Consider the following 17,843-nt stretch of genomic DNA (forward strand, 5'->3'; position numbering starts at 1 on the left):
CTTATATAAAAATTTCGTATTACTACTACTTTTCGATCTCTTGCTTGAGAACCTAGAGCATATGAATGAAATGTGAAACTATTTCGTAACATAAGACTTTTTGCTTATAGTGGGCATTTGATATCGGTACTTCGTGCATTGTATTCTGTAGTGCTATTTCTGTAAATGAGATGGAAAAAAATGACCATTCGTGCTAAAACAGTGTCGCTTGTTTGGCATGTGTGACAACTGCTGCAATATTGGAAAGTCCTATTTCTTTTTATCTAGCAGACTGTGACAAAATATACGTAATCAAATCGAGAAACCACAGCAATTTTGCTTGCTATTCGTACAAACAGTTTTTTCGGTATTAGTCAACGACATTGCGATGTTTCAAGTGGCAAAACATTTGGTGAGGTAATAGATCCTTTCTCAGAAAGGAAAGCACGCCGTGTAAAGCTGTAGCAAGATTACAGAGAAAAAACTTCTGGGACCTAAGGATTGAAGAAATGTGTACTGTCTTGCTTGTCTCTAGTCTTTACTGTTTTTATGTTTCCTATAATTTATTTTATATCACACGACACAGAAAGTTATTAACTAATAGGCAATAAAAAGTACAAATTTTCTGAAGAGTTCTTAGTCTCCCGATCAAAAATAATCCCACCCAGTACTAACTGTGAGGTTTTTTTAAGGGATAGGATGTCAAACCGGCCGGCTAGGAGCAGGAGAGGCACATCAGGACATCTTAATTTCCACTGTCCCGAATATATGTTTGATGGCTTCCATTACAAAATATACAAATTTGAATTCCACAGAACAAAATACAGTGACGTTCAATTCGAGAATGCTGTCTGAAGAGGCGTGCCACTGCACTTTGGCACACTAAAGACCAAATAATATGTCTTACATTTCCTCGAACATGTATGTTTTATACGTATATGAAACTCTTCAGAAAGAAGACAAAATGAATATATTTCTGAGAAACTGTTTTTTTTATTTTTTTATTTTTGACGTCCTATCTCAATCGCTCTAGGGGCAGGGGAGGCGCCACTACCAAGTTTTATGCACCCGTTCGGAAATATCGTAGATCCGGGACTGCATGGCCTGTCTCTCTCTTGGGTCTTGTTCACTAGGTACCAGTGCTCCTATTATTAAATTGTGTATTTTCTAATTTTAAAGAGTTTGTTTTGATAATAAACCGCTGTTCAAGAGTACATAATCTTGTAATCCCAGTACCTTACCGTTCCCCAGTCAGCTCCCAGCCACTTCACCATCAACACGGTAGACCTGTAAGGAATTTGTCAATGACATACCATAATCGAAGTGACAAAGTCGGAAAGCTGGAGCGAAAATGGTGCTAATGAAGTTTATTTCCTTTGTTTGTATCGAATATTTTCCACTGACTCAAGGATTTATCTAGAGGACCAGTGAGGGCAGGGGGAGCGGCCTCAGTCCTCTGAGAGCCTGGTGAAGTAGGGCAGGACGCTGAGCGGAGCTGCGTAGTCGCGGAGCCAGACGGGGCCCTGCACCACCGGGTGCTGCGGGTCGGCCTCGTCCCTCCAGCTGCCCCTGGGCAGGTACACGTCGCGGCTCACCGCGCCCTCCTCCAACACCGGCGCCACCAGCAACTCCTCCCCCAGCAGGAACTCTGCGCGGAAAAGGTTTCATGTACTGACACAGCATTCGCAATATTGTTAAAACTCAGAGAGGAAGGTGACTGAGATTTGCAATAAATTTCATCTAGTAAAAGTCAATACACTGTGTAACAGTACCAACAGACTCATCAACGATTTCTAGGCCATCTTTACGATCTGGAGCGAATATAAATCTTGCCACTTAATCTATTCGCACGATATTTTAGTAGGTGACATTCTTAGACACTTCCTAATGCCTGTATTCGAAAAATATATCACTTAAGGCTGGTAGGACATTAAACGGACCGACTTGGAGCAGGAAAGGCGCCACATGACATTTTAATTTCCACTGTCCATACCTTTACAAATTAATTCTTAAAACTTTGTCAACGTGACCAGGATGGATTCAGGATTCACACGTATAGCAGAGGAAGTTCAAAAACATTACAAAGAAATTTGTTTTTACATGTAAAATTTCATCATTTTTTTCACTTACTATTGGCTGCATTTGTTCCTATAGGTACACTTTTCTTGATAAGTAAGAGAGGATCTTCGAAGACTTTTGCACTGCTTATTAAACACGAGCTCCTAAATGCAAAATTATAGAATTTTCCAAATCTATTAAAAACTGTGATAAAAATGAGACAATTAACTATAAAATTTGAGTCTTTTCTAAACATGAAGTTTAAAGCCGGCCGGAGTGGCCGAGCGGTTCTAGGCGCTTCAGTCTGGAACCGCTCGACCGCTACGGTCGCAGGTTCGAATCCTGCCTCGGGCATGGATGTGTGTGATGTCCTTAGGTTAGTTGGGTTTAAGTAGTTCAAAGCTCTAGGGGATTGATGACCTCAGATGTTTAAGTCCCATAGTGCTCAGAACCATTTGAACCATGAGGTTTAAAATGTAACAGCTCCTTCATTTTTTCATAAATTAAATAAATTATAGAGTGTCAGCAGCTGTAAGTATGGTTTGTATCCTGTGTAAAATTCATCGAACAATCTCTCTTACTTATGAAGAAAAGTGTTCCTATAGCAACAAATGCAGCCAATAGTAAGAGAAAAAATGACGAAACTTTAAATGTAAAAAAAAAAAATTGTTATGTTTTTGAACTTCCACCGCTTTGAGCGTGAATCCTGAATCCTTCCTGGTCATGCTGACAAAGTTTTATGATTTTATTTGTGAAAGTATGGACAGTGGAAATTAAAATGTCCTGTGGTTCCTCTTCTGTTCCAAGTCGGCCCGTTTGATTTCTTGTCCCCCTTAAATAAAATTTTACCGATCATCGAAAACTGTCGTCAAAGTATACCTGCAACCAAGTTTTTCAAATACGCAATTATTAATAAAATATAAATTATGAAACAGACAAAATACATATTTTATACGTCCAAGTCCCTGAGTGTTACAACACGGAAATAGCCTTTCTTCTTCCAATAATAAAACAAAGAGCAGAAAGTTAAGAATTGTGAAACTATGTTAAAATATAGACTTTCGAAGCTTTACGTAACACCGGAAAATTTAGGACAGAGAAAGACTGAAACACTTACCAGTTTTCACCACATCCCTCCCAAACAGTCAATATCCAAATTTGAAATATGGAAACTACGTCGTAAATTTTGGATTCAGAAACGTGTTTAACTGACAAAACTATTCTCACCAAAATTCCTGTTATAATTTTTTATTCCTGATACTGAATACAAAAATTATGTAACTTATTCTTAGGAAACACAAATATTGCAAAACACTGGGTTGACGAACAGACTGAAAAACTCACTATTGTGCAGAAATTCACATTCTCATAAATGAATACCAATAACGATTGTAAACTTTATTCACAAGCTATGTGTTTCATACTGTACTATTTTCAAAAAGTTAGTAACTTGGTTCAGAATTGTGTAAACAAACGATAGAATAATAACTCCAGCCTGAACCTGGAGATTTTGCAAGATCTTTGGCTGCTCAAAGCAGACTACTTATTTCGCTGTCATGTATGCTACGAAGCAGAAATATTTTAAGCTCGCTCTGTAAACTATTACGTCAGCATAATCGGATGTGAGAACTTATGTCAACTGTGAATGTGGAAGTGCGTCGAAACCGGAGATAAAACCATGTGGCAAAATGACATCAAAACTAAAACTGTTTATTTAAAGAGAAACATGAAATGTAAACCTAATCCCAGATCTTTTTTTAGAAGCTTGCACAAGAAGTAGCAAGCTCGAAGATTATTGTCAAGATTTCGACTTTATCAAGTTAAGTCCAATTAATCCAGTTACTTCTCCTTCACTGTGTTCATATTTAGATACTTAAGGATTGACGACAAGTTACGCTATTTTTGTCAAATCCTTAAGTTTTACTACAAGTGAACGAAGTGAGGTTTGAACTGTTCAGATATCGCAAGAGGCGGAAGTACGCTTGGAAAAGGACTGGAGACACAGGAAGATTCCAACTGTATTAAATGCTGGACAGACAGAGACACCTAAATGACATGTTGGTTTTTAAAGCGTACCTAGGAACAGGTATAGACTCGGATCGCAATTTAGTAATGATGAAGCCTAGAATGAAGTTTGAGAGAATCGTCCGGAAGAATTAGTATGCAGAGAGATAGGATACTGAAGTACCGAGAAATGATTAGATGTATTTGAAGCTCCCTCAGCCTGTAGATATTACGATAACGAATGCCACAATACGCATTTGGGTTGAAGAGGAATGGACACCTATAAAAAGAGCAATCATAGATGCTGGACAGACAAACAGGAAGCTAACTGCGAAAAATCCTTGGATAACTGAAGATACACCTCAATTGATCGACGAAAGTAGGAAGTAAAAAATGTTTTCGGAAGTATAGGAATATAGCAATATAAATCAGTTAGGAATTAAATTAGTATGAACTGCAGAGACGCTTAGGCGAAGTGGCTATAGGAAAAATGTTAAGGAATAAAATGGAGATGGTCGTTGGAAGGATTGGTTCAGTATAAATAAAAGTCAAAACAAACATAGATAAAATTAAAGCTATGGACATAAACATTAAGATTTCAATCCATTGTTAAACACAGAGAAGAAAGCGGATAGTCTGTAAGCCTCTATGAGGGGGAGGAATTGTGCGATGAGGTGACAGAAGAAGGAATGACAGTCTATGTGGAAGTTATAGGTGATACAGTATAAGAGTTTAACTGAAGTTTGGAATCCTTGTGACCCCATTAGGCAGAAGGCATAGAAAACATCTCTTTGCTGTTTCTAAAATCATTGGTGGAGAGGCAAAAAAAAGCGATTATTCGAGTTGATTTGCAAAATCTGACACTGGAGACATACTATCAGACCATCGGAAAAATATCGTCCATTAGACCACGATTAGTTTTCCTATAGAAAAGGAAAGGCATCAGGGTAGCAGTTCTGACATTGAGCTTGATAATGAAAGCAAGACTTGAGAAAAATCTAGATACGTTCATAGAATTTGTCGACCTCGAAAACGCGTTCAGCAGTGTCAAATTGTGCAAAATGTTCGAAATTCCGGGAAACGTAGGACGAAGGTGTAGGGAAAGAGGGATATCATGTAAAATGTACAGGTACTAAGAAGCAACAATGAAAATGGAAGATAAAGAATGAAATGTTCGGATTAAGAAAAGTGTAAGAGATGGATGCAGTCTTTCGACTCTGACGTTCATTCCGCATATGGAATGTGCTGTGTGATTGTTATCGTCAGTGAAAGAGAAGAACTGCAGAATGTGTGGAATGGTATGAACTGTCTAATGAATACTGAATATGAACTGAGAATCAGCTAGAGAAAGATAAAAGTAATAAGAAGTAGTAGAAATGAGGTTAGCAATAAACTTAGTATCAAAATTGGTGACCACGAAGTACACAATGTGAAGCAATTCTGGCGCATTGGAAGCAAAATAACACATGACCAACTAAGGAAGAACGATTGCACAGGCAATGAGGGAACGCCTGGCGAAAAGAGGTTTACTAGTATCAAACATCACCTTAAGCTGAGGAACAAATTTCCGAAAATGTATATCTGGAGCACGGACTTGTATGGCAGGGAACCATGACCTGTGGGTAAACAGGAGAAGAAGAGAATGGAAGTGTTTGACACGTAATGTTGTAGACGGATGTTGAAAATTAGGTGGGCTGACAAGATAAGGACGGGGAATTTACCCGCAGAATTGTCGAAGAAATGAAAGTATTGAAAACACTGTTCAGAAGAAGGATGCCATGATACGTCAAGTGTTGCGACGATAACGATGTTGCTTGTGGGTTTAGAGAGACTAAACATCTTGCTTATCAGTTTCCATGTGTTAAAATATCAGATGATAACTTCCACGTTAGGAGAGGGAGCTCTAGAGAGTAAAAGATGTAGGGAAAGGCAGAGATTTGAATACAGCCAATGTGAGACTGAGGACGTGGAGTGCAAGAACTACTCGGAGATGAAGAAGTTGGCAACAGAGAGACATGAGAGGCGGGCTGCGTCAAACCAGGCAGAAGACTAATGACTCAAAAAGAAAAGAAATGTTAAGGCTAGTGCCATGTTAGCGGGCTCGTTAACATAATTTCCAGCCTGACATATGGTCCACAGAAATCCGCTAAAACTCGTATCACATTCAAAAACGGTAGGTTCAATATAGCCGTTCCCAGCAGGCAATTTGCACCTCAAGTAGATAAATAATTTCTGGATGTGATCGGCTCTGCACACGACAACGCGAAATACGAACAAGTTACTGTATTCTGAGAAGAATTTCATGTCAGGTAGTTTATAATAACGTAGAAAATTCATCCGTTGGCTCACCCTTATGTAACTTGTACAGAATGTGTCAGTTTTTAATGCACAGATATTGCGTTGCACATTGCACGCCAAAATTGAGGGAAAGGTGCAAAACGACCGAAATATTTCTTAAGCTTAAATGAAAGTGGTCTGGAAATAGTCAAGTAAGTAATTTATTCTACACATTTGATTGGTACCCAGTGTAAGGCATTACTTCATCAGTCCTGCCAACGGTGGCACATGGCCATAGACATTTTGGTCTGAATATGCTTTGTTCCGAAACGGTAACCAAGTGCAAACTAAAAGCGACTTGTGCTGTTTCTAGAGTAGTTTTTGTTAATCAGTCGCTGTAGTTACGTAGATGATATGTCGTAAGCTGTTTGTTAAATACTGAACAGAGCTGCAGCAACTCCGCTATAGGAGATGGGAACTGTTGACAAATAACTGACTTCATTTGTACTCGTTCAGGAAAGAAAGTGTGGCTGTCCGTGTAAAAAGAAGCTGGAAGAAGATAGAGAATTCATCAAGACAGAACAGAATTGCAATACATGTCACTTGAACCACTAGATGCTACAGTGAAACGGTTGTTCTTCAACAGAGTTGTGTGTAGCTCTGATAAGACCAATCATCTTCTGTTAGGACTATCTAACTATATAGAAAATAGATCGATTAAACTTTTAGGATTCCGTAGTGACTGAAATTTGACCTGGAGAAACACATCAGTTATATCAGTAAAAAAATATAAAGGCTAACATACCTAATCCGGAATATATTAATATCGAATATATTAATATGGGATATTAATGTGAAATATATTAGCTTCAGAATAATTCAGATTGACCTGTTTTCGGTTCATCGAGTCTCAAACTTCTTATGAACTGCTGATATGGGGGCACTATACATATAAGTGGTATACTGTAGGTACAAAAAACGTTATAACAGAAATGTGTAGGCCTGGACCAAGACATCACTGACGATCTCTGTTTAAAAAACTTAATATATTTACTGTTGTACATGTGTACATATACATTGAATGCAAAAGAATTTCAAATAAGACACACCAGCACAACACGAGACAAAAAATTAAAATGGATAATGTAGTGTTGGCAGAAGTTTCTAGAGGAGGCCGAAATGCACGCGTTTAATTACACGCTGACTGGCGTTAGGTCTGGAACAGGTCAGAGAAATAAGACTAGCAAAACAGGAGGTAACTGGTAGAATACTTAACTTTAATCTACAATTGTAGAACATCTCTCGTTACGGTACATGCTTCATAATATTAATTACCAATTGAATACAGCGCCTTGCTAGGTCGTAGCAAATGACGTAGCTGAAGGCTATGCTAACTATCGTCTCGGCAAATGAGAGCGTATCGGTCAGTGTAACTTCGCTAGCAAAGTCGGCTGTACAACTGGGGCGAGTGCTAGTACGTCTCTCTAGACCTGCCGTGTGGTGGCGCTCGGTCTGCTATCACTGACAGTGGCGACACGCGGGTCCGACGTATACTAACGGACCGCGGCCGATTTAAAGGCTACCACCTAGCAAGTGTGGTGTCTGGCGGTGACACCACAGATAATTCAAGACACAGACAGGTAAAAGCAGCCTGGTCCCACAGAGTCTGGTTTCTAAGACAAAAAAGAAAAAGACAACGGCGTGTCACGAAGAAATTACCGAATAGGACAGAAATCAAGAGATGTGATTTGGATGTAAATACAAACAAATGACTACAGGTTCGAAAAAATGGATGATTTATTCAAGAGGAAGAGTTACACAAGTTGAACAATTGAATAACGCGTTGGTCCACCACTGGATCTTGGGCTTGGCATTGATTGGTAGAGTCACTGGATGTCCTCCTGAGGAATATCATGCCAAATTCTGCCCAACTGGCGCGTTAGATCGTCAAAATGCTGAGCTTGTAGGAGGGTCCTGCCCATAATACTCCAAACTTTCTCAGTTGGGGAGGGATCCGGTGAACCTGCTGACTAAAGTGGGGTTTGACAAGCACGAAGTCAAGCAGTAGAAACTCACGCCGTGTGCAGGAATGCGTTATCTTACTGAAATGTAAACTCAGGATGGCTTGACATGGAGGGCAACGGGGCTTAGAATATCATCTAAATATCACTGTGCTGTAAAAGTGCTGCGGGAGACAACCAAAGGGTCCTGCTATGAAATGAAATGTCCTGGTTGTTGCCCTGTATGACGGGCGACAGTCAGCTTGGTATCCCACTGCTGTCTAGATCATCTCCAGACAGGTCTTCGCTGGTCATCGAGGCTAAATTCGAAACGGGACTCATCAATGAAGACAGTTCTACTCCTCAGTGAGATTCCAGGCCGAAGACGTGTCTGGACACGCTCCGGAGACCAATGGGTTACCAGCCTGAGTGTCGCCTGCCTTTTTTTTTTTTTGGTCATCAGTCTACTGACTGGTTTGATGCGGCCCGCCACAAATTCCTTTCCTGTGCTAACCTCTTCATCTCAGAGTAGCACTTGCAACCTACGTCCTCAATTATTTGCTTGACGTATTCCAATCTCTGTCTTCCTCTACAGTTTTTGCCCTCTACAGCTCCCTCTAGTACCTTGGAAGTCATTCCCTCATGTCTTAGCATATGTCCTATCATCCTGTCCCTTCTCCTTATCAGTGTTTTCCACATATTCCTTTCCTCTCCGATTCTGCGTAGAACCTCCTCATTCCTTACCTTATCAGTCCACCTAATTTTCAACATTCGTCTATAGCACCACATCTCAAATGCTTCGATTCTCTTCTGTTCCGGTTTTCCCACAGTCCATGTTTCACTACCATACAATGCTGTACTACAGACGTACATCCTCAGAAATTTCTTCCTCAAATTAAGGCCGGTATTTGATACTAGTAGACTTCTCTTGGCCAGAAATGCCTTTTTTGCCATAGCGACTCTGCTTTTGATGTCCTCCTTGCTCCGTCCGTCATTGGTTATTTTACTGCCTAGATAGCTGAATTCCTTAACTTCATTGACTTCGTGACCATCAATCCTGATGTTAAGTTTCTCGCTGTCCTCATTTCTACTACTTCTCATTACCTTCGCCTTTCTCCGATTTACTCTCAAACCATAATGTGTACTCATTAGACTGTTCATTCCGTTCAGCAGATCATTTAATTCTTCTTCACTTTCACTCAGGATAGCAATGTCATCAGCGAATCCTTTCACCTTGTATTTTAATTCCACTCTTTAACCTTTCTTTTATTTCCATCATTGCTTCCTCGATGTACAGATTGAAGAGTAGAGGCGAAAGGCTACAGCCTTGTCTTACACCCTTCTTAATACGAGCACTTCGTTCTTGATCGTCCACTCTTATTATTCCCTCTTGGTTGTTGTACGTATTGTATATGACCCGTCTCTCCCTATAGCTTACCCCTACTTTTTTCAGAATCTCGAACAGCTTGCACCATTTTATATTGTCGAACGCTTTTTCCAGGTCGACAAATCCTATGAAAGTGTCTTGATTTTTCTTTAGCCTTGCTTCCATTATTAGCCGTAACGTCAGAATTGCCTCTCTCGTCCCTTTACTTTTCCTAAAGCCAAACTGATCGTCACCTAGCGCATTCTCAGTTTTCTTTTCCATTCTTCTGTACATTATTCTTGTAAGCAGCTTCGATGCATGAGCTGTTAAGCTGATTGTGCAATGATTCTCGCACTTGTCAGCTCTTGCCTTCTTCGGAATTGTGTGGATGATGCTTTTCCGAAAGTCAGATGGTATATCGCCAGACTCATATATTCTACACACCAACGTGAATAGTCGTTTTGTTGCCACTTCCCCCAATGATTTTAGAAATTCTGATGAAATGTTATCTATCCCTTCTGCCTTATTTGACCGTAAGTCCTCCAAAGCTCTTTTAAATTCCGATTCTAATACTGGATCCCCTATCTCTTCTAAATCGACTCCTGTTTCTTCTTCTATCACATCAGACAAATCTTCACCCTCATAGAGGCTTTCAATGTATTCTTTCCACCTATCTGCTCTCTCCTCTGCATTTAACAGTGAAATTCCCGTTGCACTCTTAATGTTACCACCGTTGCTTTTAATGTCACCAAAGGTTGTTTTGACTTTCCTGTATGCTGAGTCTGTCCTTCCGACAATCATATCTTTTTCGATGTCTTCACATTTTTCCTGCAGCCATTTCGTCTTAGCTTCCCTGCACTTCCTATTTATTTCATTCCTCAGCGACTTGTACTGTATTTCTGTATTCCTGATTTTCCCGGAACATGTTTGTACTTTCTCCTTTCATCAATCAACTGAAGTATTTCTTCTGTTACCCATGGTTTCTTTGCAGCTACCTTCTTTGTACCTATGTTTTCCTTCCCAACTTCTGTGATGGCCCTTTTTAGAGATGTCCATTCCTCTTCAACTGTACTGCCTACTGCGCTATTCCTTATTGCTGTATCTATAGCGTTAGAGAACTTCAAACGTATCTCGTCATTCCTTAGTACTTCCGTATCCCACTTCTTTGCGTATTGATTCTTCCTGACTAATGTCTTGAACTTCAGCCTACTCTTCATCACTACTATATTGTGATCTGAGTCTATATCTGCTCCTGGGTACGCCTTACAATCCAGTATCTGATTTCGCAATCTCTGTCTGACCATGATGTAATGTAATTGAATTCTTCCCGTGTCTCCCGGCCTTTTCCAAGTATACCTCCTCCTCTTGTGATTCTTGAACAGGGTATTCGCTATTACTAGCTGAAACTTGTTACAGAACTCAATTAGTCTTTCTCCTCTTTCATTCCTTGTCCCAAGCCCATATTCTCCTGTAACCTTTTCTTCTGCTCCTTCCCCTACAACTGCATTCCAGTCGCCCATGACTATTAGATTTTCGTCCCCCTTTACATACTGCATTACCCTTTCAATATCCTCATACACTTTCTCTATCTGTTCATCTTCAGCTTGCGACGTCGGCATGTATACTTGAACTATCGTTGTCGGTGTTGGTCTGCTGTCGATTCTGATTAGAACAACTCTTACGGCCCAACAACCACGAGGACTAACTAGGGTGCCATTACTTTTGGTTGCAGGTCCCCTTTGGTCGTTATCCGCGGGACCTTTACTGCAGAGCAGTACCTCGACGATATTCTACCCTCAGTTTTGTTGCCCTTCATAGCAAGCCATCTTGGGCTTACATTTCAGCAAGACAATGCCCGCCCATACAAGACGAGTGTCTGCTTCGTGCTTGCCAAACCGTACCTTGGTCAGGAAGTCACCGGATCTCTCCCCAGTTAAGAACTTCGGTGCGATATGGGCAGGACCATCCAACCATCTCGGAATTTTAACTATTTAACGCGCCAAGTGGACAGAATTTGGCACTGTATTAACCATCGCCAAGCCGAACAACTGCTTCCATAAGGGCCAGAGGTCGACCAATGCGTGACTGACTTGTTCAATGTGTCAAGCTCATTCTCTTGAGTGAATCATCCATTTTTTCTAAAATTTTAATGATTTGTGTGTCTGTAAATCTACCGATTTCCGTCCCATTCGGATATTTCTTGTGTGGTGCGTCGCTATTTTTGTCTTAAAGTGTATTTAACAAATTAGCACTTTCAGCATAATCCATGTCTTGCAAATTTTTTTAAAAAGTTGTATAACTATTGGCTGAATCTATATTTTATAATATGTGAATGTATGTTAAAATTTAATATATGTGTAATTGTGAATGTAATTAAGTGTATGTGTGATACGTATCAGAGATGTAGCCTATTCCATCGTGTGTATGGTCGATGGCGAATAAAGATAAAAGATGAGCAGAGATGAAAGGTAGCGCGAGAAATATGTGAGAACATTCCACATGAGGTCTGACATCAGTATCTCATAGTTTTGGTTATTTAGGTTTCTCAGAAAAAAATGCTCTTATTGCGAGATTATGAACTGTTTTGCCGTAGATAGCGTATCAAACAAGACATACCTCAACTTTTAATATTAGCTACGTTAATGATGCGAGTACATGCAGAGAAGTGGCACAACGAAATGTGGAGAAACTCAGATATGTCAGCGATAGGCGAAAATGAGATGCTGGTTATAAACAACAGCACACGGGAGGTGAGTCTCACCAGAGTTGATGGCCTGCGCAGTGGCGTCCGTCGGGTCGAGCCACCAGATGGGCAGGTTGACGGGCGTGCCGTCCTGCACCGTCTTCTTCATCAGGTCGACGATGCGTGGTGCGTAGGCTGCGTGCAGCGCCGTCAACTCGCGGCTCATCTCCACCGTCTGCAGCACAGCAACACGGTGACGCAGTGTGGATTACTGAGCAAGCAAGGTACAGCTGGAAAACTCAACTACATTCGCAGTCGACAGTCAAACGAATATAAATTTGTGAAATTCACTGTACCAACTGAGCTACCCAAGCACGACTCACGACCCGTCCTCACAACTTTAATTCCGCCAGTACCTCGTCTCCTACCTCCTAAACTTAACAGAAGCTCTTGTGCGAACCTTGCAGAACTAGCACTCCTTGCAAGAAACGACATTGCTGAGACATGGCTTAACCACAGCATCGGGGATGTTTCCAGAAAGAGACTTTCACTCTGCAGTGGAGTGTGCGCGGTTCGTGAGTCGTGCTTGGGTAGCTCAGTAGGCAGACCACTTGCCCGCGAAAGGCAAAGGTTCCGAGTTCGAGTCTCGGTCCGGCAGACAGTTTTAATCTGCCAGGAAGTCTCATATCAGGTCGGGAGTCGTGCTTGGGTGGCTCAGTTGGTAGAGCACTTGCCCGCGAAAGGCAAAGGTCCCGAGTTCGAGTCTCGGTCCGGCACACAGTTTTAAATTGCCAGGAAGTTTCATATCAGCGCACACTCCGCTGCACAGTGAAAATCTCATTATGTTCGTACGTGGTGTAGCTTCCGCGGTCGGCAATGCTAGCGCTCACTGTGGCATCATGTCGATTGTACAGATGGCGAATACCGTCCTGGAAATAGTTGTTCCATGCTTGCTCGGCCTGTTTACATAATTTTATAAGAGTAGTTGGTTGACGAGTCTCACGAGTCACCTCTTGTGCAGTCACATCTCACAAATGCTCGACTGGACACTCGTCTGGAGATTGTGCTCGCCGAGAAAGTTGCTGCACGTCTTGCAGAGCACATTGAGTTTCAGCCACAATGTGTGGGCGAGCATTATCCTATTGCAACAAGAGACCACCTTCCTGTTGTAAGAATGGTACAAGGACAGGTCTAACAACACTGTGACGTAACGAGCGCTGCTTAGCGTCCCCTCCAGAAACACCAAAGGAGAAGTATCTTATCGCACCCAGACTACAAGGCCATGGGCTGGGTATTCTACGAGACAACGCTCACCAGGTCTACGTCGTATGTACACACCTTGCGTGTGAGAATAATCTGCTTTGATTGCTGAAGGTCACTGAGCTTCCTTCATTCCATCTTCCAAGTAACGCTCTGACAGCACCAGTCGAGCCGTGGACGTCGATGCTGCGGTGTAACTGGAATATGGGCTACAGGTGTGCCTGCCTGTAGTCCCGTGCTAATAATCGGTTCGTAACAATCAAGCCCTCTTATCTGTGCTCTGGTAGCTGTAAGATCTGCCCCTTCTGCTCTTACAATATGACGCTCCTGTCGGTCGTCTGTGTAGCATGGACGTCCAGAACCTCGTCTATAGGTTTGAGTATGTTCACGTGACTACTGATACTAGTATCCTTACCTAACCAACGCAGCACATCCAACTTGTGTGGAAAGTCTCCGAAAGGACCATCCGGCAACAATTTGACCTCTTTCAACCTCGCTCACTTAGCTGCAGGAAGCTCGAGTTCATCTCCAGGGCATCGTTGCCTGCTTGTTTCACACGCTTGTTCCACACTGAGTCTTCTGGCTGTGAACATTCCTTACTAAAGAGCAGGCGTAGGTGGCGCTCTGGCAACTATGCTACTATCCTACCCTGTATGTTGGCGGACGACGTTGAACCATTATCAGTACATCTACTACCCCACAGATGGCGACTGCTGTCATCGGATCAAGATCAACATCCTCTTTCCAGTTGTACTATTTTTTTCCGTTAGTGTATACACGCAGGACGTCCAACATTAATCGATGGGTCAAATCATTGTGGCCTCTACCAAGATCAAGAACGAATCCCATGTGGTGGCGCTGCGAGCACATGACGCAGTAATGGAAGTATGAGGGCTATTCTTTTATTAACGTCCGATCGGTCGCGAAATGGGAACTACAGTGAAGATCTGACGAAGCACTGCAGATATATTTTGGACAGTGTGTTTAGTATGCCCGCCGACCGTATGATGTCGCTTTGAGTTCATAAAGATACTAAGAAAACAGTTTCTCCTGCCATGTACAAGCACCTGTTGAGAGATTTCGTCCGACTTCATGCCGCCCTCATAACATAAGTGCCATGCATTTCTGCATTCCACTCCTCATTATCATTCTCGGCCACACACTGTGCTCTAGCTGCGTTTCCGGTGGGAAGTGTTTGATGACCCACCGCACAACCTGGGTTTGGTTCCCTGTGAGTTTTATCTCTGCGCGCGGGAACCGCTTGTTATGAAGACAACATTTTGAGACAGACAACGAGTTGCAGACCAGCTTAGGGAATTTGCGTAAGTGTCAGGCCGCTGCGCTCTACGACTAGGGTATTGGAAAGTTGATACAACGCTACGACGTGTATCTACACTCCTGGAAATTGAAATAAGAACACCGTGAATTCATTGTCCCAGGAAGGGGAAACTTTATTGACACATTCCTGGGGTCAGATACATCACATGATCACACTGACAGAACCACAGGCACATAGACACAGGCAACAGAGCATGCACAATGTCGGCACTAGTACAGTGTATATCCACCTTTCGCAGCAATGCAGGCTGCTATTCTCCCATGGAGACGATCGTAGAGATGCTGGATGTAGTCCTGTGGAACGGCTTGCCATGCCATTTCCACCTGGCGCCTCAGTTGGACCAGCGTTCGTGCTGGACGTGCAGACCGCGTGAGACGACGCTTCATCCAGTCCCAAACATGCTCAATGGGGGACAGATCCGGAGATCTTGCTGGCCAGGGTAGTTGACTTACACCTTCTAGAGCACGTTGGGTGGCACGGAATACATGCGGACGTGCATTGTCCTGTTGGAACAGCAAGTTCCCTTGCCGGTCTAGGAATGGTAGAACGATGGGTTCGATGACGATTTGGATGTACCGTGCACTATTCAGTGTCCCCTCGACGATCACCAGTGGTGTACGGCCAGTGTAGGAGATCGCTCCCCACACCATGATGCCGGGTGTTGGCCCTGTGTGCCTCGGTCGTATGCAGTCCTGATTGTGGCGCTCACCTGCACGGCGCCAAACACGCATACGACCATCATTGGCACCAAGGCAGAAGCGACTCTCATCGCTCAAGACGACACGTCTCCATTCGTCCCTCCATTCACGCCTGTCGCGACACCACTGGAGGCGGGCTGTACGATGTTGGGGCGTGAGCGGAAGACGGCCTAACGGTGTGCGGGACCGTAGCCCAGCTTCATGGAGACGGTTGCGAATGGTCCTCGCCGATACCCCAGGAGCAACAGTGTCCCTAATTTGCTGGGAAGTGGCGGTGCAGTCCCCTACGGCACTGCGTAGGATCCTACGGTCTTGGCGTGCATCCGTGCGTCGCTGCGGTCCGGTGCCAGGTCGACGGGCATGTGCACCTTCCGCCGACCACTGGCGACAACATCGATGTACTGTGGAGACCTCACGCCCCACGTGTTGAGCAATTCGGCGGTACGTCCATCCGGCCTCCCGCATGCCCACTATACGCCCTCGCTCAAAGTCCGTCAACTGCACATACGGTTCACGTCCACGCTGTCGCGATGGAGCTCCGTATGCCACGGCAAACTGGCTGACACTGACGGCGGCGGTGCACAAATGCTGCGCAGCTAGCGCCATTCGACGGCCAACACCGCGGTTCCTGGTGTGTCCGCTGTGCCGTGCGTGTGATCATTGCTTGTACAGCCCTCTCGCAATGTCCAGAGCAAGTATGGTGGGTCTGACACACCGGTGTCAATGTGTTCTTTTTTCCATTTCCAGGAGTGTAAGTCGGAGCAGCAACTATGTAGAGAAGTAGAAGTAGATGGAATGTGTAGCTATCCGTTGCAAGTAAAACATGTTTTATTTTCGTTGTGGTTTCCATTTCACGACCGATCGGCCCTTGATAAATGAATAGCCCTCATACCTAAGTGGAGCTGAGACGAAAGGTCGAATCATTCTTGTGACGCAACGGGCCGCAATTGTGAAATCCAGAGACGCAAACGAATTTGACAAAAGGAAATTTCGTAACCCGGCAATATAAGCGACACATCAAAAAAACGGCAATTTTTAATTTTTTCACTGAAAAATAAGTGGAAGTGCCCCAACGCGCACGAAGAACGTCATATTTTCTATCTCGCAATTTGTCCACTTCCTGGTAGGTTTGTTAGTGTTGTTGTAGGCTGCCGTCCTACTGGCCCGGGTTCGATTCCCGGCTGGGTTCGGGAATTTTCTCCACTCAGCGACTGGGTGTTGTGTTGCCTTCACCATCATTTCATCCCCATCCGGCGCGCAGGTCGCCCAATGTGGCGTCGAATGTAATAAGACCTGCACCAAGGCTGCTGGACCTGTCCCGCAAGGGGCCACCCGGCCAATGATGCCAAACGCTCATATACAAATTCATAATTACCTGATAACAGCTCACATTCGACGCGAACATACATACATGTCCATATTACTGTTGTATAAACTGTAATGTAATTTTGTTGGCAAAATGACTTACTTGAAATTTAAAGGACGCTTGCCATCTTTTAGTATAAGTTTATAGTATCCTTTAAGTCGATTTACAGTATCTCATGTAGTGCATTTTCGAGTTGTGTCACTTTTCTTGCCGGGGGTGTGATGTTCTTACGACTCGGCATCTGGGAACCAGTATTCTGGAAATGGCAAATCTGGTCTGTTGCTCGCGTATTGCGTCGAGGGATAGCGAAACCACGAGTAAGCGAGAACGTGTTGAACGTCTACGCTACATCACGGAGCGTCCAAGTGACAGCCTTGCCTGCTCTGAAAGTAGGATAGGCGGTGATCTGTTGTGCATCTGATGACGAGGTATTTTGCTGCTGCAGCTACAATTCTTGTTTATAGCGCAGATTGTCTGTCCTACGTATCTGTGGCGGAACCTGCGGGATGTTTTGTACACCCCAGGCGATCTAAGACCTTTACAAAATACCAGGCGAGTGCAGCCAATCCATTGTCAGACAAATAGTGCGCGTCGTAAAACAACTCAAGACAGAGCATGACAGTTTTTATTCATTGAAGTAAAAAATACTGACAGCACTCTTAACACAGACAGTGGCCCACAGTTCATTGTGGTGTGGGGTCAAGCGATGGCGAGTTTGAAGCGAGTGCATCGAATGTCGAGTCAACATATGCCCATATATGGTGACATCGCAGTCACCACTGACTTGTCTTCTAGCTAGAGCATAAATGAGTA

At 43.3% G+C, this 17,843-nt stretch overlaps 1 protein-coding gene across 1 annotated transcript in view; it reads right to left on the reverse strand.

Annotated features, from left to right (window-relative positions):
- Window positions 1–1,427: 1,427 nt before the first annotated feature.
- The window catches only part of LOC124805697 (myogenesis-regulating glycosidase-like), a 59,379-nt gene continuing 42,963 nt past the window's right edge, over window positions 1,428–17,843 (reverse strand). The window contains exons 4-5 of the mRNA XM_047266266.1: window positions 12,446–12,602; window positions 1,428–1,627 (exon numbers count right to left, since the gene is read on the reverse strand). Coding sequence (XP_047122222.1) covers window positions 1,428–1,627; window positions 12,446–12,602 — 357 coding nt within the window. The remainder of the gene's footprint in view (window positions 1,628–12,445; window positions 12,603–17,843) is intronic.

The sequence above is a fragment of the Schistocerca piceifrons genome, chromosome 7, assembly GCF_021461385.2.
Source record: "Schistocerca piceifrons isolate TAMUIC-IGC-003096 chromosome 7, iqSchPice1.1, whole genome shotgun sequence".
Lineage (NCBI taxonomy): Eukaryota > Metazoa > Arthropoda > Insecta > Orthoptera > Acrididae > Schistocerca > Schistocerca piceifrons.